The sequence below is a fragment of the Somniosus microcephalus genome, chromosome 2 (genome assembly GCF_052327205.1).
Source record: "Somniosus microcephalus isolate GS21.2 chromosome 2, FLI_Smic_1.0, whole genome shotgun sequence".
Taxonomy (NCBI): domain Eukaryota; kingdom Metazoa; phylum Chordata; class Chondrichthyes; order Squaliformes; family Somniosidae; genus Somniosus; species Somniosus microcephalus.
This window is the reverse complement of record NC_140988.1, coordinates 284,373,472-284,396,689: the sequence shown is the minus strand read 5'-3', so window position 1 is coordinate 284,396,689 and position 23,218 is coordinate 284,373,472. Positions and strand designations below refer to the sequence as shown.

At 45.0% G+C, this 23,218-nt stretch overlaps 1 protein-coding gene across 12 annotated transcripts in view; it reads left to right on the top strand.

The window, feature by feature from the left end:
• unc13bb (unc-13 homolog Bb (C. elegans)) overlaps window positions 1-23,218 on the top strand; it is an 807,248-nt gene that overhangs the window by 427,571 nt on the left and 356,459 nt on the right. For all 12 annotated transcript variants that reach the window (XR_015074481.1, XM_085972924.1, XM_085972914.1 and 9 more), the window contains 2 exons: window positions 13,188-13,261; window positions 22,543-22,600. Coding sequence is in view for 11 of the 12 variants with exons in the window: in XM_085972924.1 (XP_085829050.1) it covers window positions 13,188-13,261; window positions 22,543-22,600 (132 nt within the window). In the remaining variant the exon portion in view is untranslated. The remainder of the gene's footprint in view (window positions 1-13,187; window positions 13,262-22,542; window positions 22,601-23,218) is intronic.

The window sequence follows — 23,218 nt, the reverse complement described above, 5'->3', positions numbered from 1 at the left end:
TGACCTCTTCCTTTCAGCCCCGTTGTCTTGTACCTCTGCTTCTTCCACATTTTCTTCACTCTCGCTCTCGGTCAAAAGTTCGTAGGTTCAAGCCCCATTCCAAAGATTGTGGATTCAAATCCCACTCCAGAGACCTGAGCACAAAAATCTAGGCTGCAACTCCAGTGCAGTACTGAGGGAGTGCTGCACTGATGGAGGTGCCGTCTTTCAGATGAGACGTTAAACCGAGGCCCCGTCTGCTCTCTCAGGTGGACATAAAACATCCCATGGCACTATTTCAAAGAAGAGCAGGGGAGTAATCTCCGGTGTCCTGGCCAATATTTATCCCTCAATCAACATAACAAAAACAGATTATCTGGTCATTATCACATTGCTGTTTGTGGGAGCTTGCTGAGCGCAAATTAGCTGCTGCATTTCCTACATTAGAACAGTGCCTACATGTCAATAAAAAGTACTTCAATTTGGGACGTTCGGTGGTTGTGAAATGCGCTATATAAATGCAAATTGCAAAAACTTGAATACATAATCCAGGCTGATGCTTCAGTGCAGTACTGAGGGAGTGCTACGCAGTTGGAGGTGCCATCTTTCATATGAGATGTTAAACCGAGGCCTCTCGGGTAGATGTAAAAGATCCCACGGCAGGATTGGAAGAAGAGCAGGGGAGTGCTCCCGGTGTCGTGGCCAACATTTAACCCTTAATTAACATCATCATAAAAATAGAATACCTGGTTGCTGTTTGTGGGACCATGCTGTATACAAATTGGCTGCTGCGTTTCCCTACATTACAACAGTGACAAAAGTACTTAATTGGCTGTAAAGTGACTTGGGAACGTCCTGAGGCGTTACAGCGGGGGGCGATTGGGGCGGTAGCGGGGCGCTATGCACACCGATGATGTCATCGGTGGCGGCGCAGCGCTACCGGCTAACGCCACCATTAGCGCCCCACTAAATTTCGTGGGAGGCGTGGCCAGTGGCGCTAAACCCACTAAGTGCCCTCTTTGGGCGCTAACTGGTGGCGCAGCCCACCGAATTTCTAGGCCATAGAGTCATAACAGCACAGAAGGAGACCATTCGGCCCATCAGGTCCATGCCAACTCTCTGTAGAGCAATCCAGTCAGTCCCATTCCCTCGCTCTCCTCGTAGCCCTGCAAGTTTATTTCCCTCAAGTGCCTATCCAGTCTCCCCTTGAAAACATTGAGGCCTAGAAATTGGGTATAGCCCCGTTTGAGGCGTTAGAACTGGCGCTGCGCAAAGTTTATAGCCAGACGAAACTTATCGCCGCCTGGCGCGATATTGGGTCGCATCGCCCCCAAAGTGGATTGAGGCGCGAATTCAGACGTTGCACGGGCCTCCTAAGGCGCAAAACTTCCGGCGCTACCCAATATCGGCGCGGACGGGCGCAGCGCAGGTGATCTCAATTACCGATAACCACGAGACTTCCAGGCGCCGGCCGGCCCTTAAAGGGGTGGGTCAGTCAGCCTCAGCTTCCACACTCAACACCCTGTAGGCCTCAGAATCGGCGCTGTTCCTTCTCTGGCGCAAAAAACTTGGTCAGGATGGAGAAGGTGAGACAGAGAGCAGAGCGCTTCAGCACTGAGGCTCTGGAGGAGTTGGTGTCCGCAGTGGAGCACCGTCGAGATGTTCTGTATCCTGACAATGGCAGGAAGCCGAATCAAAAGGATTACCGCCGAGCTTGGAGGGATGTTTCTCAGAGGGTCAACTCCAGCAGCATGGCGACCAGGAGCCCTGTTCAGTGCAGGAAGAAATTCAACGACCTCACTCGGGTCGTTAGGGTGAGTGTTGTTTATGCAAACTTCTGATTCCCTCCATCTGCACCTGACTTCGCGCACCCTCTTGCCATGATGCCCCAATGGCCATCTGTCAGCAAGCACCCATGGCCTTTTCTGGGCACACACATGCACATTTGACTCAAGGCATCATGTAAGGGCTCTTGCACCATGGGGGGCATGTGATGCTCTCTCAAGGCATCATGTAAGGTCTCTTGCACCATGGGGGGGGCATGAGATGCTCTCTCAAGGCATCATGTAAGGTCTCTTGCACCATGGGGGCATGAGATGCTCTCTCAAGGCATCATGTAAGGGCTCTTGCACCATGGGGGGCATGAGATGCTCTCTCAAGGCATCATGTAAGGGCTCTTGCACCATGGGGGGCATGAGATGATCTCTCAAGGCATCATGTAACAGAGCTTCCCCTTCTTTCCCCTGCAGTCCAAGCTGGCGACGATCCGAAAGGACCAGCGTCGAACCGGTGGCGGACCTCCACAAGTGGTCACTCTCACGGATCTCGAGGAGAGAGTGCACCAGATTCTTGGAGGACGTCTGAGTGGTCCTGTTACCACTGCAGCTGCCGACCCCCTTCTCGACAGCGAGGGTAAGGCTCTCACCTTTTTCAGCTGTCTCCTTCCACTTGGTCCCCCCCGCCAGCATGCTTTCTCAGTGTGCAGCCATGTCAGAGCCTTGCCGCAATCTGGCATGCCTTGCCGCCAACCTGACCTTTTGCTAAAGCCACTCTTCCACCTCCCTGCTTTCAGATGCTGCATCACCAACTCGGGATCTGCGCCCTGAAGCTGCCAGTGCCAGTGCCTCCGGAGGCGAGGATCAGGAGGAAGCCGGAGCATCCGTTTCAACTTCAGGGGAGCGTACACATCTGCAGACTAGGGATAGCAGTTCCCTGGAGGGGAGGTGGGGGGGGGGCTCTGCTGATGAGCCAGTTGCCGGAACAAGCGGCATGCAGCAGCGCAGGGGGGGTAGGCAAGTTCGGCCACCGGCTCCCCAGAAGGCAAGGCAGTGAGTGATGATTGCTGCACAGAGTGCAGAGGAGGTGTGTAGCCTTGCTGAAATGAGCACCCAGGCCCGGCTCAGGCACACTGAGCTGATGGCTGCAGTGGGGAGGATGCCTCAGTCGATAGAAACACTGGCAAAGAGTGTGTTGGACTTTGGAGCAGCAATGGAGAGGACTGTCCAGGGCTTCGGGGCAGCAGTGGAGAGGACTGTCCAGGGCTTCGAGGCTGCTATGGAGAGGACTGTCCAGGGCTTCGAGGCTGCAATGGAAAGGACTGTTCAGGGCCTCGGACAATCCCTGGAAAGGTCTGTCCAGGGCTTGTCCGAGGCAGTGGAACGGACTGCTCCGGCCTTGTCCGAAGCAATGGAAAGAACTGTCCAGGGCTGCTGCCACGCAGTCACTTGCTGGCCTCGTCCACACCCAGATTGAGGCAACGCGAACTCTCACCGCAGCCACCCTATCTGCATCAGCTAGGATCACCCCGGGCCCTTCCAGTACCATACAAGGCCAGGAATCAGTAGAGCAGGCGATTGTGGTGGTTGAGCCGAACCGGCCCCCTCAGAGAGCCAGTGTGTTGTCCGACCATGGTGCAGGTGTCCTCTCTCGGCAGGTGACCATTGCTCATGCCACCGCTGGTACGTCTGCAGTGCAGCTGCCACCACCTGCAGGGCACACTGCTTCCAGCCATGTTCAGATCAAGCAGCCTGCGTCCGCACCCTCCAAGACCAGAGGTCGGCCAGGCCGTCCCTCGGGCTTCTGCGCTTCCGCACAGTCAGCAGGCTTCCCCCAGCCTTGACCCCGCCACTGGGGTTCAATTACGTAGGAGCAGCAGGGAGGGAAGGGGCCGACCGCGAAAGAGAAGTCGTTCTCCATCAAGGGGCCAGCAGTAGAGGGAGGTGCAGAGACGTTTCTTTGGCCAAATTGAAGGACACCCTCACCTGTTGTGATAGTTGGAAATGGTTTGTTTAGTTTTGCGGCTTTGCCGAAGAGTTAACTGTTATTTTGTTAGTTATGGTTTCTGTTGACATGACGTCGTTATGCTGGAAGGACTTTTGTGACAATAAAGAAAAGTTTTAATTTGCAATGGTACACGTAACTATTTACAGTCATGCTGGCCTTCAGAGCCTTTCAAAGATCCGCAGGACGAATGACACCCATCATTCCGCCAGAGGGGCCTGGAACCGAGTCCTGATGAGCCTCTGACGGATGGCCCTTCCACTTGCAGGAGCCCTCCCATCTTCCTCCTCCTCCTCCTCCTCCTCCTCGTCCGCCTGCTCGTCCTCCTCCTCCTCGTCCGCCTGCTCTGCTGGACCTTGAGGGTCGGCTGGCATTGGCTGGGTGCGTCGAATCGGCAAGTTGTGGAGCATGCAGCAGACGACGACGATGTGACCCACTTGCTCCGGCGAGTACTGCAGGGCTCCCCCCGAATGGTCCAGACAGCGGAAACGCTGTTTGAGCACACCAATAGTGTGCTCTACAATGTTCCTGGTCGCCTGATGGCTGCTGTTGTACAGCTCTTCTGCTGGGGTGGCGGCCAAACGGAGTGGTGTCATGAGCCATGGGCAGAGAGGATAGCCCTTGTCCCCAAGAAGCCAGCCTCGTGGGCGAGCCGACCCCTCAAAAAGGTCACAAACTGAGGTCTGCCGCAGGATGAAGGCATCGTGGCTGCTCCCTGGGAATTGGGCGTTGACTGCCATGATCATTTGGCGGTGGTCTCAGACCAGCTGCACATTGAGGGAGTGGAACCCCTTGCAGTTGCAGAAGTCCTCAGGATTGAGCAATGGTGCCCGCAAAGCCACGTGTGTGCAATCAATCGCCCCCTGCACCATGGGGAAGTCCGCAATAGCGGCGAAGCCCTGCGCGCGCTCCGCCTGCTTCTCCAGGCTCAGAGGGAAGTTGATGAATTGACGCCTTTGTCTATAAAGGGCAGCTGTAACTTGCCGGATGCAACAATGGACTGCAAACTGAGAGATATTCGCAATGTCCCCAGTGGCTACCTGAAAGGATCCGGTGGCATAGAAATTGAGGGCAACAGTCACTTTAACGGACACCGACAGAGAGGTCCTGCACCGTAGATGCGGCTGCAGATCCTGAGCAAGCAGGTGGCACAGCTCAGTTACAACCTCCTTCCCGAATCGGAGCCTTCGCACACACTGCTCCTCTGACATTGCAAGGTATGAGACCTGCTGCCTGAATACCCTCACAGCGTACCCTCGGATTGGCCGACCTCCATTGCCTCTCCTCCTTCTGGCCAATCCCGGCCCCCTCTCCCGCCGTCTCTCTGCCCCTTCACAGTGTCCGGCCATGAGGACGTTGCCATCCAAAGCAGCTCCCATACCGATGCCAGTCGGTCCAAACGCTGTTAGGTGTAGCGCTCCAGCTGCTCCGGACAGGTTTGAAGGTCCCAAGTATTCTAAGACTAAATTCCAAAAAATATGCTCCACAGTAGCTCACCAACTCTCGCCAGCAACGATCACAATGAACAGGCCAAGTGGCTGCAGCTTTTATACTAGAGCTGTCTCCTTTAAATAGCGCCCCCCGACTACGAGAAGGGCCTGGTAGCGTTCCATTGAACTGTCACTAATAGCGCTAGGCGCAAAGGTTCCGGGCGCCACCCAATATCCGGTCCGGGGCGCCAAAAAGGCGTTGCACACTGAAATGACGTCATGATCTGCCCGCGCGCAGAGTTAGCGCCAGCGCTAAAACAATACTCAATATGGGAGGGGGCACAGTATTCACTGCGCCTGCCTGAACATTGGGTAACGCTCCAATTCTCGGGCTCTTTAGGCGCTAATTGCTGGCGCTACCAACCGAATTTCTAGGCCAGCGTGTCTCTGCTTCCACCACTTCCTTCGACAGCGAGTTCCAGGTCATCACCACTGGCTGCGTAAAAAGGTTTTTCCTCACATCCCCCCCCCCCCCCGTATCTCTTGCCCAAAACCTTAAATCTGTGTCCCCTGGTCCTTGTACCACCAACTAGTGGGAACAGCCTTTCCCCGTCTAGCCTATCCAAACCCGTCATAATCTTGTACACCTCTATCAAATCACACCTCAACCTCCTTTGCTCTAATGAAAACAAATCCAGCTTCTCCAACCTGTCCTTGTAGCTAAGATCTCCCATCCCCAGAACCATTCTGGCAAATCTCCTCTGCACCCTCTCAAGGGCCTTCACATCCTTCCTAAAGTGTGGTGACCAGAACTGGACGCAATACTCCAGTTGTGGCCTAACCAGCACTTTATAAAGGTTCAGCATAACTTCTCTACTTTTGTACTCAATACCTCTATTTATGAAGCCCAAGATCCCATATGCTTTGCTAACCACTCTCTTAATATGTCCTGCCACCTTCAGGGACCTATGCACATTAACTCCCAGGTCTCTCTGACCCTGCACACTCTTTAAAACTGTGCCATTAAGTGTACATTGCCTCTCCCCATTCCTTCTGCCGAAATGCATCACCTCACACTTCTCTGTATTAAATTCCATCTACCACTTGTCTGCCCATTCTGCAGTCGATTAGTATCATCCTCACTGTTTGCCACACCCCCAAGTTTGGTGTCATCGGAAAATTTAGAAATTTTACTCGCCTATTCCAATATCCAGGTCATTAGCAGTGACCCCAGCACCAGGTATCGCCCTACAAAGAAAAATGGCGGAGTGGTGACATCAGTCAGCGGGCAACGCCGACTTAACATCACCACGGCGAATTTCGATCCTAGCGCTGAGTTCAGTGCTGGGTCCTAAGCACACCAGGTAAACCCAGCGTGCAAGCAGACTCACAGAGGTGCTGTCAGGACATCTTAAAGCGACGTCCACATCCCATAAAAACGAATTTAAAAAAAAATTGATCTGCCATGTGTCTGCCAATTTCACTAGTCTGTCTATGTCCTTATGTCCTCCTGAAGTCTGTTACTATCTTCCTCACTGTTTACTACATTTCCGCGTTTCGCGTCATCTGCAAACTTTAAAATTATGCCATGTATACCCAAGTCCAGGCCATTAATATATATGAAAAAGAGCAGTGGTCCCACTACCAACCCCTGGATGATTGTCTGCAGTGGAGCTACTCTGGAATGCTCTCTGTAATTGATGTCACTGGAGTGGTCTGGCAGGGAAGGAGAGCCTACTTGCAGCCTTGGGTTCAGTGCTGAAGTTAACATTTTCTTTGTATAGAACAAAATAGACAGAATTTCTCGCAATAATAGCATTTCTCTCCAGCAAATTCAAGATTGTTGTGCAACTGAAGCTATTAATTTGGCTGCCTATTTGCACCCTCTGTAGTTGCACAGAATACTTGCTTTACAGAAGAATTACAAGCTCCTGCTTAACTCCAACATAGCTGTCTTGATTCCAGATGCTTAATGTTTTGAATTTGCAGATTCTGTGGAATGTTTTTGACAAATGTGTCTGTTTTATCAGCAATCAATAGAAATGCTAATTGCTTCAGTTTTCTGCTAAGTGGATTCATCCTATAAGATTGCATTAGTCTTTCTGATGGTAACTTAGTCAATCAGGATTCGCCTGAAATAATGCCGTTGAGGTGGGTGCCTCGCCTTCAGTTCCTAGGCAGTCTTCTCCCACCAACTAATGCAGTGGACCACTTAACGTAATAGTTGCAGTAAAATTCATATTGGATAGATACTCTGCCAGAAAAGATAGCAAATGTAAAAAAAAATAATCAAATAAGCTATTTATAAATGCAAGATGAATAAAACGTGTGGAGCTTGGGAATGAGATCACTGCTGCAGAATAATGACTGAGGAAAAGAATGACGTTTCCTTGAGCTTGTTTCACAAGCACCAGATGACAGTGGTGAGAATTTTTAGAGATGGAGTGTCACTTGCTTTAAGATCCTGAGGAACAAGTGTTAGAACATGTGTACTGGATGTATTTTCAATTTGTGGTGTTGAATTTTTAATGCTCACGATTAGAAGGCTGTTAATGTAATTAGTTTTAAGTTGGGTGAGTATTGTAAGCATTCCATCTGGACAGGTCCCACTTGTCTGTTGCTGATGAAAAATTAATGGCTCCTTCTCCTTGCTGACTTCAACTTAATTGCATCTGATCAGATCAATCAGGTTTCAAAATGCTTAGCATTCCCATTGTTGACCTGATTTCCTGAAAGCTCCCAGGCTATTCAGATTGAAAAGATATATTTTTAAGTGATTGGATAAGGGATGTTAAAGCTGTTCTGGGAACCCAGTATCAGCATCAAGCACTCCTAGGTCGGGTGCTGTGCAACAAGATATAGAGACTGATTTTTGTCTTGGTAAAACCCCATAAATGAGCGCAGAGGCATAAAATGAGTAGAGATCAGTGCCACCAGATCTTGCCCATTTTCATCCAACATGTATTTCCACAAAGAAGTTCTTTAGGCGCACCAGAAATAGGTGACAAATGTTATATAAACAGATAAAGCATTATTGACTAAGTTTTAGCTTGGTATTAGCTCCTGTAATTCAGTCATGGTACACAGGGAGTTAACAGCTTAACTTGAGAAGATGGTTCGACTAGTCTGTTGTCTCAAAGTAGTTTGCCTTAGGAACAAGCCAAGCCAAATGCAAACATGCTGCTTTTTGTTCAGCTATGTGTATGTATGGCAGCTCCTTTTGAATTCAGCAGACAGTTTTTTTAAATTCACAAAACCCTAGCATCACTTTCAGGGCTTTTTCTTAGTCTGGAATTTTAAAGTTTGATGGATTTTAACTGGAGCCTATGTAGACAATCTATTTGGGACTTGCAAAAGTATTAGCTAAGGTAGATACTTCCTGTAATAAAGGGGAAAAGAATAGTTATGTCAGAAGAATGATTACAATTAGTTTGCACAAGAGTTGCTAATTATTATTTCTACTATACAAGAAGTTAGCAAAGTTTAACTACTACTGTGAAGTTTTTGCTATTTATTCGCTTGTTCATTTACTGGTTAAGAACATAAATAGGAGCAGGAGTAGGCCATTTGGCCCTTCGAGCCTGCTCCACCATTCAACAAGATCATGGTTGATCTTCTATCTCAACTCCACCTTCCTGCAATATCCCCATATCCCTTGATTCCCTTAATATCTAATAATCTATCGATCTCTGTCTTGAATATACTCAACGACTGAGCATCCACGGCCCTCTGGGATAGAGAATTCCAAAGATTAACAACCCTCTGAGTGAAGAAATTTCCCCTCATCTCAGTCCTAAATGGCTGACCCCTTATTCTGAGACTATGACCCCTAGTTCTAGACTCCCCAGCCAGGGGGAACATCCACCCAGCATCTACCCTGTCAAGCCCCTTAAGAATTTTATACGTTTCAGTGAGATCACCTCTCATTCTTCTAAACGCTAGGGAATATAGGCCTAGTCGCCTGAATCTCTCCTCATAGGACAATCTCCCCATCCCAGCAATCAGTCTAGTGAACCTTCATTGCACTCCCTCTAAGGCATTTGGCAGTTATAGCCTAAAACAAGGCCTAGTGTAATGTCATTCTGCTGCTTCTCAAAGATCAAGAGGATCATGTGGAGGATAGGATAGAACCAATTGCTGAAGCATTATCACAGGCATGCTACCAGAGTTGCCTAGATGTCAGAGCAAATGTAAACCATGTCGATGACATAGAAAGTGAATGTTCAGCTAAGGGAGTGGTGTGTGGTAAAAAGGGTGAAAAGATACCAAAATATAACAATCGTAATGTAGTGCAACTAACATCATTAGGTGTCCATGCCATGTTCTGGCCTTTAAGCCAGAAGTGCACATCTTTATAATTTTGCCTATATAAATTAGATGGCTGGATTGTTGTATTTCGCTTTTCAATAGAAAATAATTTGAAGAGATGGCCACCAACGTTAAGCAGTGATTGCAGATTTCTTTTTCCTCTTGATTTTTTTTGTCATTAATTCTGTGGGCGAAGGGGCTTTCATTCATTTTTGAAAGCACCCCACCCACAGAGAAGAAAATTATAGGGGCATTGAAAAGGTTTTGAAAGAAAAGAAATACGATACCAAGGGGTGAATTTTAACCCCTAAAAACAAGTGGGTTGGATGAGATGTTAAAATTTTTAAATCTCAAACCCGACCCCAATCCAGCCACTTACGGTTTTAACGGAAGCGGGACAAGGGATGGACAGCCAACCCACTCCCAGGAGGCGGGTTGACCATTTAACTACTGGCAGCCTCAGATTTAACCTTTTTTACAGGTTTAACCCTGGCTGGCCGGATTTCCCAGGCCTCTGGAAACTCGGCAGCTCAAAGAAGGCGAGGACAGCTTCTGGAAAAACGCAAATGCCTTTGCAGCACTGATTGTGGGCCAGGCTTACCTTCTTCTCTTAGATCGGACTCCCCCCATATATAGACCCCCATCCGGTGATCAGACCCCCCCTCCTGGGGTCGGGGATCAGACCCCCCACGCTCCCACTAGCAGCTGCAGGCTCCTTACCTGTAGCTGTGGCCTGCTCCAGAGTGCTCCCCGCCCCACAGCATATGGGTAAACTCGGACTTCCGGGTTTCATATCCGAAACTCCGCCTCTCCCGCTTACCAAACCAGCCCCCGTCAATATCGGGCCCAAATTTTAGATCAACATGAACTTTTAATGAAGAGATTTAGAAAGTTTAACACATTCCTAATGAGAAAAGTAAGTTAAGCAGAATATGAGGTTTCATAATAAGGAAGGGAATTAATGATGAAGTGAAATGGGAGAACATGATTCTGATTTTTTTTTAACTTCAGTGTGTGATGCAAAAATGAAAGTAAAACCAGAGATTTAATATGCAGAATATGAGTTGTACAATGTCAGACTTAAAAAAAAAAACTTACCATTTGGGTATAACATTCACAACTGAAGTTTAAATTATTTAGCTCTGTTTTAATTCAAGAATATCTATGGGAAGGAAAATATATGGAGTGTTTACAGCTGGGATAAAAAGATAGAATGGGAACCGGCTCCAGAGGGCCCAACCACCTCCATCTGAGATAATAACCAACAAACATGTATTGTTGATTGGAGCAGGTCTTGGATGAAGGGTGTGAAGGCGTTGGTTTAAAGAATATAAAATTGTCAGGATTACAAATCGTAACCGTGCTACCCTTTTGTGCCAGTGATTGTGATCTTTTGCTTCCAGTTTGTGGCTGCACCTTTTAGCTGTTAGGAGTAGCAGTAACATCTTCATTTTTTTGGGTGTTTATTGTTTTTTGCCCATCAATACCCAACAAATAAGGTTTTATGTTCAAGATTAAAAATTGTTAAAAGAACATCCTGTTTAATCTTCAGAATTAGTCATTAATGGGACTAAACGGCGTTTGTTGGGTAATAAATGTCGACACAGCTGAAGCATTCAACAGTGCTTTAGACCGGTTCCTCATTCCTAATTCTTTGAGCAGTAGAGGGATTTGAGCTTGGGGTATGAGGGGGATGAAAAAATGTCACCTAAAGTGGGCTGCATAGCCTTTTTTTCCACCATTCTTAACTTAAACTCACAAGCAATGAAGTAATGAATCGGTTTTGCAGTAATTTTTCTATCAAGTACTTGATGTACTGTTTGTACTGTTGTATCATGTGTTTTGCTCTTAACTGGTAGCATACATGTTTGTAAGCAGATTTCAAAAATTCTGCAAACATTTACTTTTTAAAACTTTCTTCAACACCAGTAATTTTTTTCAGTATCTCCGGGGATGTAAGTTTTTGTATTTTCTGTTTGTATGCTGGCTGTTTACCCCTGTTGCATGGGACGAAGCAACAGTCTGAAAGCCATTAAAAAAAATATTGCCTTGCTTTGTACTTTGTAAAGCAATTTATTCAGAAGCGCTCTTCTCCTACAGAAAGCAGCAAAGAAGATGTTGGATGTGCACTGTAAGATGAAGCCCTACATTGTGTGATTTTAAGTGAAGTGTGATTTTCCTTTTGTAGTGTTTCTTGTTCTGAGACGGAATGTGTTCTTGCAGAGTGAATTGAAGGTGATAAATTGAAATAAGCTTTGTGTTTTGTAGCAAATAATATTTCAGTATAAATATCACTTATGCAGTGTTCTGTAGAATTTCAATTTGTTCTTTGGTATGATCATACTTGTGTGAAACTGAGTAGCCCCATTATATCTCTGAGCACACCATTCTTCAAACACAGCTTGAAGTACAAACCTTGGGTAACCCTGTGAATATTTTTATCTCCAGCTTTAATGACTAAAATAATTGATTGTGCTGCAGACACATGTCACTCACTGGAACTGTAATGCTGACAACTACTGGCTTACATTTGAGCCATTGTAATATTTAACATTTTCTTTAATACTTGGACTGCATTAGCATTTCTCCACAGTGTACTCCACCCCAAAAAAACTGCAGCTTTAGAATGAGAAACTGCACTGTGTGAACAGACATCCCCAAGGTGTACTTTGGGTGAACAGTGTTTTTTATAATATTGAGCATGCCGATTTACAGACAGTTCTTCCTCCCCTCTCTTTTTAAACTCTGCATTCACATTAGAATTTCTCTCTCTTTTTTTGACACTATTTCTTTCAGATGATTAAACAGGATAGTCTTGGTCATGAACTTCTCCATCTTTGCTAGAGATGACACTTTGTGATTGGCTGGCATGATGTCACCGGAGGGCTGCCTTCCTTGCACAGAAGTCATTCTGCCAGCTTTACAACCCCTCTCCCATCCCACGGTGGTGTAACTGTCGAGCAGTTTGACTAAGGGCAAAAGGAATTTTAGCTGTGCAACGGTTCAGGCATGACATTGGTAGAAGCATGCAAGCAGACTCTCTGTTCGCTCAACACGGAAATAGTGGTGTAATCAGGAGGAGCCTAAAAAATGGAGCATAAAATAAAATATTTATTTAAAAGAATGGGGGCAATCAAAAGCATGATGAAGTTGCGCTAAGAAGTGATGGACCCCTAGATCATGCCCATGATTTTGCTCTCCATGAGTTTGTATGAGGAGCAGCAAAGCAGAGGCTAGGTACTTGCGAAAATCAGAAAACTAGTCTGGCTGAAAGCTTTAGCAAAATACTGTGGATACTGGAAATCGGAAATAGCAACAGAAAGTGCTGGAAACACTCAGCAGGTCAGGTAGCACCGAGGAGAGAAACAGAGCCTGACCTGCTGAGTGTTTCCAGCACTTTCTGTTGTTATTTCTGGCTGAACGCTTGGCTGTTTCCTTCTAAAGGCAGGCTACAGGGCACCAAAGATTAAGACCTGGAACAGGGAAGGTGTAGGTTGACTCTATAGAGGGGGGTGGGGAGGAGGAGACAATAAAATTATATAGAAATATTTAGCTCTACTATAAGTGCATTACATTTTGTATGCTTTTATTGTTTGCTGTGTTTTCTCCTGGTCATGAAGATTAGATTGACAGTAAGCGCTTGATTAATTTTCTGAAAACATAATATCTGCAGCAATGTTTCATTTACAGATATCCCAGAAGAAGAGGCAAAATATTGGACTCAGAAACTAGAGCAGTTGAATGCCATAAGGGACCATGATGAGGTGGGTAAAGAAATAGAGCAATCGACTGTAATGTAATGTTCTGATAAAAAAAATATAGCTAAGATGAAGCCCAGCAATTGTACAAATGATGACTGCAATATTCATAAATTGATGAAATAGTACATAAGAACATAAGAACATAAGAAATAGGAGCAGGAGTAGGCCAATCGGCCCCTCGAGCCTGCTCCACCATTCAATAAGATCATGGCTGATCTGATCCTAACCTCAAATCTTCTATCACTCTGCATCCACCCGAACCCATGTGATCTCCCGGGAGAGGTGAAAAACCAGATAAAGACCCAATGGCCAATTTGGGAGAAAAAAATCTGGGAAATTCCTCTCCAACCCATCTAGGCGATCGAAATTCTTCCAGGAGATCACTCTGTCCCTATATTTTCTACAGTACTTACCTTCTGTAAAGGCGATCTCCACCCCAGCCAGGAACAGGAATAAAACCATCTCCTGAAATCTAACACAGAATTTGAACACAGTAAGAGCAGAACCAGGCTACACGGCCCCTGGGCCCACTCCACTACCCACAGGGCCATGACCATTCCGAACCTAGACTCATGTCCAATTTCCTGCCCGCTCCCCGTAACCCTTAATTCCCTTTACTTCTAGGAAACTATCTATTTCTGTTTTAAATTTATTTAATGATGTAGCTTCCACAGCTTTCTGGGGCAGCAAATTCCACAAACCTACCACCCCCTGAGTGAAGAAGTTTCTCCTCATCTCAGTTTTGAAAGAGCAGCCCCTTATTTTAAGATTATGCCCCCTAGTTCTAGTTTCACCCTTCATTGGGAACATCCTCACCGCATCCACCCGATCAAGGCCCTTCACAATCTTATATGTTTCAATAAGATCGCCTCTCATTCTTCTGAACTCCAATGAGTAGAGTCCCAATCTACTCAACCTCTCCTCATATGACCACCCCCTCATCCCCGGGATTAACCGAGTGAACCTTCTTTGTACTGACTCGAGAGCAAGTATGTCTTTTCTTAAGTATGGACACCAAAACTGTATGCAGTATTCCAGGTGCGGTCTCACCAATACCTTGGACAACTGCAGCAATACCTCCCTGTTTTTATATTCCATCCCCCTAGCAATAAAAGCCAACATTCCATTGGCCTTCTTGATCACTTGCTGCACCTGCATACTAACTTTTTGAGTTTCGTGCACCAGGACCCCCAGATCCCTTTGTACTACAGTACTTTCCAGTTTCTTGCCATTAAGATAATAACTTGCTCTATGATTTTTCCTGCCAAAGTGCATAACCTCACACTTTCCAGTATTGTATTCCATCTGCCAAATCTCTGCCCACTTACTTAGCCTGTCTATGTCCCTTTGCAGGTTTTTTATGTCCTCCTCACTCACTACTTTCCGTCCCATCTTTGTATCATCTGCAAACTTTGATATGTTACACTCGGTCCCCTCCTCCAAATCGTTAATATAGATTGTAAAGAGTTGGGGACCCAGCACTGACCCCTGCGGAACACCACTAGTTACTGGTTGCCAATCTGAGAGCGAACCATTTATCCCAACTCTCTGCTTTCTGTTAGAGAGCCAATCCTCCACCCACGCCAGAATATTACCCCCAATCCCGTGATTTTTTATCTTGAGCAATAATCTTTTGTGTGGCACCTTGTCAAATGCCTTTTGGAAGTCTAAATACACTACGTCCACTGGTTCCCCTTTATCCACCCTGTATGTTACTTCCTCAAAAAACTCAAGCAAATTTGTCAAACATGACTTCCCCTTCATGAAACCATGCTGAGTTTGTCCTATTAAATTATGTTTATCCAAATGTCCCGTTACTGTCTCCTTAATAATGGACTCTAACATTTTACCAACCACAGATGTTAGGCTAACAGGTCTATAGTTTCCAGCCTTCTGCCTACTACCCTTTTTAAATAAGGGTGTTACATTAGCAGTTTTCCAATCTGCCGGGACCTTTGCTGAGTCCAGGGAGTTTTGGAAAATTATTACCAATGCATCCACAATCCCTACCGCCACTTCCCTCAAGACCCTAGGATGCAAGCCATCAGGTCCAGGGGATTTATCCGCCTTGAGTCCCATTATTTTACCAAGTACCACTTCCTTAGTGATTTTAATCGTATTTAGTTCCTCCCCCCCCCCCCAGAGCCCCCTGTTTGTCCAGTGTTGGGATATTCTTAGTGTCCTCTACTGTAAAGACTGATGCAAACAAATTATTTTGCATCTCCATGTTTCCCACCATTAATTTCCCGGTCTCATCCTCTAAGGGACCAACATTTACTTTAGCCACCCTTTTTCTTTTTATATAACTATAGAAACTTTTGCTGTCTGTTTTTATATTTTTTGCTAATTTACTTTCATAATCTATCTTCCCTTTCTTAATCAATCTTTTAGTTATTTTTTGCTGTCTTTTAAAGACTTCCCAATCTTCCATCCTCCCACTAGATTTGGCTACCTTATATGCCCTTGTTTTTAGTCGGATACTATCCTTAATTACTTTACTTAGCCACGGATGGCTATCTTTTCTTTTACACCCTTTTTTCCTCAGTGGAATATATTTTTTTTGGAAGTTGTAAAATAACTCCTTAAATGTACACCACTGATCATGTACTGTCTTACCCTTTAATCTATTTTCCCAGTCCACTCTAATCAATTCTGCTCTCATACCTTCATAGTCTCCTTTATTCAAGCTCAGCACGCTTGTTTGAGATCCAACCTTCTCACCCTCTAATTGAATATGGAATTCAACCATGTTATGGTCACTCATTCCAAGGGGATCCTTTACTAGGACATTTTTAATTAATCCTGTCTGATTACACAGGACCAAATCTAAGGTTGCTTGCCCCCTGGTCGGTTCAGTTACATACTGCTCAAGAAACCCATCCCTAATACACTCAATGAACTCATCCTCAAGGCTGTTCTGCCCAATTTGATTTGTCCAGTTAATATGATAATTAAAATCCCCCATAATTATAGCTGTTCCCTTATTACAAGCCTCAACTATTTCCTGAGTAATACTCCGTCCAACAGAGTTGCAACTGTTCGGAGGCCTATAGACTACACCCACTAGTGTTTTTTCCCCCTTATTATTCCTTATCTCCACCCAAACTGTTTCACTATCCTGCTCCTTTGACCCAATATCATTTCTCTGTATTATAGTGATTCCTTCCTTTATTAACATAGCCACCCCACCTCCTCTCCCTTCCTGCCTGTCCTTCCTGATTGTTAAATAACCTGGTATGTTTAATTCCCAGTCATGGTCACCCTGCAGCCATGTTTATGTAATGGCCACAAGATCATACCCATATGTCGTTATTTGTGCCGTTAACTCATTCATTTTGTTACGAATGCTACGTGCATTCAGATAAAGAACTTTCAAATATGTTTTGTAACACTTAGTTCCTGTTTTTTCCCTTTTTAGTACTTTACTTTTTACTCCATACCTCCTGTCCCTTCCTGACACGTTCTGTTTTTTAATTCACCACTGCTACCTAAGTCTATGACCTTCTCTGTTGTCATTTCTATTATTTGCTCTCTAGAAACCCCCCCCCCGACTAATTAGTTTAAAGCCCTCTCTACAGCCCTAGTTGTATGATTCGCCAGGACTCTAGTCCCAGCTCTGGCCAAGTGGAGTCCATCCCAACGGAACAGCTCCCTCCTGTCCCAGTACTGGTGCCAGTGTCCCAAGAAGCAAAACCCATTTCTCCCACACCAGTCTTTGAGCCACGCATTTAACTCTTTAATTTTATTTATCCTAGCCAAATTCGCTCGTGGCTCAGGTAATAACCCAGAGATTATTACCCTTGAGGTTCTGTTTTTTAATTTGACCCCTAGCTGCTCATACTCCTTTAACAGAACCGTCTTCCTTGTCCTATCTACGTCGTTTGTACCAACATGGACCACGACAACTGGATCCTCCCCCTCCCACTCCAAGTTTCTTTCCAGCCCAGAAGAGATGTCCTTAACCCTGGCACCAGGCAGGCAACACTTGAATGGCCCCCTGTACCACGGTGCTGTGGCCAAGTTGCTCATCCTCCCTGCAGTCCCCGCTCCCGCCCTCACAGGGAGTAAGAACCTCGATCCTGCTGGACAAGAGCAAGGGCTGCGTCTCCTTCAACACTACTTCCTGGATCCCTGTACCTTCCTCACTCGTAGTCACACCGTCCTGTCCCTGACCACGGACTACATCTGCAGTAATTAACTTCATAGGTGTGACCATCTCCTGAAACATAGAGTCCAGGAACTTCTCCCCCTCCCTGATGTGTCGCAGTGTCTGAAGCTCGGTCTCAAGCTCCATAACATGGAACTTGAGTTCCTCTAGCAGCAAACACTTGTCGCAGATGTAATCACCGTGAGCCTCAATGGGGTCCACTGGCTCCCACATCTCGCAACTGTAACACATCACCTGCTCCATTCTATATAATTAATTAAATTTCTTATTATTAGTTTGAAGACCCTGCCCGGATATAGATGATAATATCACACCACTATTCAATAGGACTTACCAACTTAAAGGTATAAAAGAGAAGAGAAGGAAGAAAACCAACCAACCAGCTGATCACCAACCTCCTCCTTGAATACTGTCTGTGGGGCCTGTTTGGTTGACTCGTCTCGCTGCTCCGCCTCCGCAGTGCTGTCTAAGCCTGGGAGTGGGGGGAAAAACAGCGCAAAAAACACACCCTCACCTCCCACTTGCCCGAACTCTCCCACTTACCAAACACACTAAAATTCACAAAATACACTTAACTGATTTTTCTCCCACTTACCAAAACTCCAGCAGCACTCAATGCACAAAGCACTAGTAATTTAACTGAGTGAATTTTTGAAGAGCCCTTGAAAAATAACACCCCAAAACTGTAAATTTGATTCTCTTTTCAAAAATTAAAATTAAAAATGTTACCTATATTTTATTATTGCAAACTTAGTCCAACTATAAATGATAGCCTTATTACACCAAATGATTTAATTTTATTGACGGCTACATTTTTCCTCAAGGTTGGGAGCGATGGTTCACTGTCAAAGGCATGGAATAGGATAACTGGTCCAGAGAACAATTAATTTTGAATCATTCTCCTGATTTTCCAATTTTTGAAAAGAGAAATTATTTCTGCATCATTGAATTTAAAAAACAATTTTCTGTTGTGTTTTCAAGCAATAATCTTCGGGTGGGAAGGGAATGGAGAAACTGAAAATAGCTTCTCATTCACCAATGGTTTGGACTTTTCAACCTTTGCGACCAACACCAGTGGCTCCATTTCTGGTTTAAACACCTCAAGGCAGCCAATTGAATATTTAAATCTGGTTGTTAACACCCCAATACTGGAAAACATCGTGGGCCAAACTTTGCTGTTGAAATAACAGCATATTTAATATGCGCGTGTTATTAACATGTAAATCGTTCAGCAAGTTTTAACGGGGAAGAGATACCCCATGAATTGCGAATCGCCACAATTTGCTGGACTATTTGCACTGCTCCGCTGTTAGTGGCCACCTCCCTGTGGATTTCAAGAAATTGCTGCATTTGCACATTAATTACCAATTAAATTCGCCACAGAAAGTCAGGGTTGGTACTTAACAGCTTAAGTACCTTTTTCATAGAATTGTAGTGATTCGTGTGCATCGCCACTAAATAATCGAGTTCGACTTCGACGAACTATAAATAAGTTGTTTATTTACAGGAACCGGTTAAATACAACAAGTAAGGTAGCAGGTAAGGTGGCTGACTGTAGGAGCACCGTGGTGTAGGTCTTTCCCCAGCGGGGACGCCACGAGGACTAACTAGAAGTTTCCGAACTCAACTGCTAGCAGGTTCCGAGCTCAACTGCCAGCAGGTTCCGAGCTCAACTGCCAGCAGGTTCCGAGCTCTACTGCCAGAAGGTTCCAAGCTCTGACGTCATGACGTCATCACGTTCTTCCTGCCGTTGAGGAGTCACGTGATGGACGGCATGACGTCATCGCGCAGAGTACAGGAGAGAAGCCTGAGTATAGTAACAGATACATACAGTAAGGTAAGTTAAAGGGAATTATGTATATCTCAATGTAAGGGACAACCGGTGGTACTGCCACAGAATCATAGAAATTTACGGCACAGAAGGAGGCCATTCAGCCCATCATGTCTGTGCTGACCGAAAAAGAGCTATCCAACCTAATCTCACTTTCCAGCTCTTTGTCTGCAGGTTACGGCACTTCAAGTGCATATCCAAGTACTTTTTACCTGTGATTAAGGTTTCTGCCTCTACCACCCTTTCAGGCAGTGAGTTCCAGACACCCACCACCTTCTGGGTGAAGAAAGTTCTCCTCAACTCCCTCTAATTGTTCTACCAATTACTTTAAATCTATGCCCCCTGGTTCTTGACCTCTCTGCTAAGGGAAACGGGTCCTTCCTATCCACTCTATCCAGGCCCTTCATAATTTTATACATCTCAATTAAATTTCCCCACGACCTCCTCTGTTCCAAAGAAAACAACCCCAGCCTATCCAATCTTTCCTCATAGATAAAATGATCCAATCCTGGCAACATCCTTATAAATCTCCTCTGTATCCTCTCTAGTGCAATCACATTTTCCCTGTAATGTGGTGATCAGAACTGTGCGCAGTACTCCAGCTGTGGCCTAACTAGTTTTTTATACAGTTCAAGCATAACCTCCCTGCTCTTACATTCTATGCCTCGGCTAATAAAGGAAAGTATCCTGTATACCTTCTTAACCACCTTATCTTCCTGCCCTGCTACCTTCAGGGATCTGTGGACATGCACTACAAGGTCCTTCTGTTCCTCCACACTTCTCAATATCCTACCATTTATAGTATATTCCCTTGCCTTGTTATCCCTCCCCAAATGCATTACCTGACACTTCTCTGGATTGAATTCCATTTGACACTTTTCTGCCCACCTGATCAGTCCATTGATATCTTCCTGCAGTCTACAGCTTTCTTCTTCACTATCAACCACATGGCCAATTTTTGTATCATCTGGAAACTTCTTAATCATGCTTCCTACATTGAAGTCTAAATCATTGATACATACCACAAAAAGCAAGGGACCTAGTATTGAGCCCTGTGGATCCCCACTATAAACAGCCTTCCAGTCACAAAAACACCCATCAACTATTACCCTTTGCTTCCTGAGCCAATTTTTAATGTAGAGATTTATGTTCCTGCAATGCCACTCAACCTCTCCGGCCCAGAAAAGGAACAATTGAAACTGTGGGGTCTCATTCCTGCAGGTAGTAAAATTGTTGTTCAAGATTTTAAAATTTAAAATTAAAATTTATTTTTCTTAGCTTTCCTTTCTGTCTCTTTTCTCTCTCTCTCCTAATCCAGTCTTTATTTCCCTGTCTTTAGTTTTCTTTCTGTACCTGATTTGATTCTAATTCACCCTATTTCCTTCTGTCATTCCTCTGTTTCTTTCTTAATCATTAAATTAAATTGGTTAAGGAGATACACTGTTGGTCCCGTCATTCACCAAGTTCCCAGATGCCCCGTTGCCCTCGTTGCGCCGTTATCAGCTCACACTTGCAGCAACTTGCTGCGCAAAATATTTTCAAGCTGAAGAGTGAGCAAAAAGTCTAACTAATGGCACGTGCTGCGAGATGCCCCCCTACAGCAAATTCTGGGCCATTAAAAGGAGGATAATCCAGTCACAGTGGCTTTTGTTCAAAATAATCTGCTAAAGTCTATGGGGTAGAATTTCCGCAGGGGTTCCATGATCTCCTGCATAACTTCTTTCGGTGGAAACCCCGGATAAATGGCGTAAATGACCATATCTTCGGGTTTCTACTGATTTTCCACTGACGATAATGGTAGGAAAAGAACCCCCACGGAAATTATTGGTACAGGAAACTTTGTGCTATCCGGCACCAACGGGACCGAGCTGTTGCCGTTCCCTCAAAACTGCCGGACACTCCAGCTCTAATGTTGAAAGATACGGAAGCTTTTGAGCTCCGTATCTGTCAACAAACCCTCAACAGCTTCTAAACAGTCCAAGCGTCTCTGTAGCTTAGCAACAGCTTCAGCAGACCTTGCAGAGCTTGACTGTTGAGGAAAAAAGCAACGAGAAGAAAAAAAAGCTAACGAAAATGGCTCCTGATTTTTGCCGGTGGCTCGAGCATTCCGGACAGTTAGCCTCCGGATAACACACAGTTTCCTGTATATGTATATTTTTTTTAAAAATTATAAAAATGTTTACAATTTTCTAACTTCCTGTCCTAATACAGACCTGTCATTTTGACTTTTTCTCTAAGGCTGTTCCAGTAACTTCTCTGGTGGGAAAGCTGCCAATGAAATGGAGTAGCTTTATTCGTTTTAATGGTTATCTTGGGTAGATTGTAACTTTGAAATCAATGGATAATAAAACAGGCTGCCAACTCGCTATCACTCGTTTTATACTATCGCAAAAAGTCAAAATCTACCCCCTTGATTTCAGACCAGCCTATGCGTCAGCCATGGCTCATTTGGTAGCACCCTCGGCTCCGAGTCAGAAAGTTGTGGGTTCAAGTCCCACTCCAGGGACTTGAGCACAAAAATCAAGGCTGACACTCCAGTGCAGCACTGAGAGAGTCCTGTGCCTCCCGTAAAGAAAGAAAGACTTTCAATTATATAGCGCCTTTCATGATCAGCGGATGTCCCAAAGCACTTTACAGCTAATGAAGTACTTTCTCAATATGATGATGATTAAGGGATAAATATTCGCTAGGACACCGGGGATAACTCCCCTGTTCTTCTTTGAATTAGTGCCATAGGATCCTTTACATCCACCTGAGAGAACTTGGCTTAACGTCTCATCTGAAAGACGGCACCTCCGACAGTGCTGCACTGGAGTGTCAGCCTAGATTTTTGTGCTCAAGTCCCTGGAGTGGGACTTGAACCCACAACCTTCTGACTGAGGCGAGGGTGCTACCAACTGAGCCATGGCTGACACACAGGCTGGACTGAAGTCAAGGGGGTAGATTTTGACTTTGTGCGATAGTATAAAACAGGTGATAGCGAGTTGGCAGCCTATTTAATTATCCAGAGCTGCGTGACCAGGATAAATGCACTACCAGCTGGGTACTCTGTACTTTGCTCGTAGCTTGTTCTCCTGGGATCGGGTAGCTCCATATGAAGCTTATGTTTTGATTCTTTGCATGTTAATAAATTCTAACCACATTCTCAGTAAATATTTCTGGATTTTTTTATAATGATAGTATAACCAATACTAGTATTGCCGCTGTTCCTCCAGTGGTACTTTTAACAAAATGAAATATGTGATTGTGTCTGATTAACTCTTTACTTTCCTGTGTCCTATCCAGTACTCAATTGGTGAAGAAGTTCAGAAGAAGCCTTTGCCCATTGCTCCCTCCCAGTGTTGTAAGTTTTAAAAAAAGTGATTACCATCAAGTTTTCTGCAGCTTGAATCACTGTTCAGTGCTTTGCTTAGGAAGATTTGTTTGCTGTATTTTTCTTTCTCACATCTAAAATGCACATTATTTTTGTTTCTTTCTAATATTCACCCTACAGCCTTTTATTTGAGAATCATAGTTGGATAATTCACCTGCAACAGGAGATATTTAAATATTTAATACAGAGTTCACTTTTGCGATATCTACTTTCTTAAAAAAAATCTAAAATTCAACTAGGCAGATATGTGCCGCTATTTAGCTTTTTCAGGCAAGTGCTACCTTTTGTATGTTGAAAGAGGGGACATTGTTGATGCATGGTTCTGCACAGTACTGCTCATATGCATGCTTGCAGGATATGGATAGTTAATGCAAGCAAACTTGTGCTTTATTATTGAGTAAGAAATTTACATTTTAAAAACACAATTTAAATCAGTTTGTCAAAAAAACTAATACTGTACAGGTAAAATCGATATATATAAAAGAGTTGGTTTGTCTGTTTGTCTGATGTCCGCTATACACTCAAAAGTTATAGAGCGTACCTACACATATGTTATATCAAAAGAAAGCTGATGATCAGGGGAGTGTC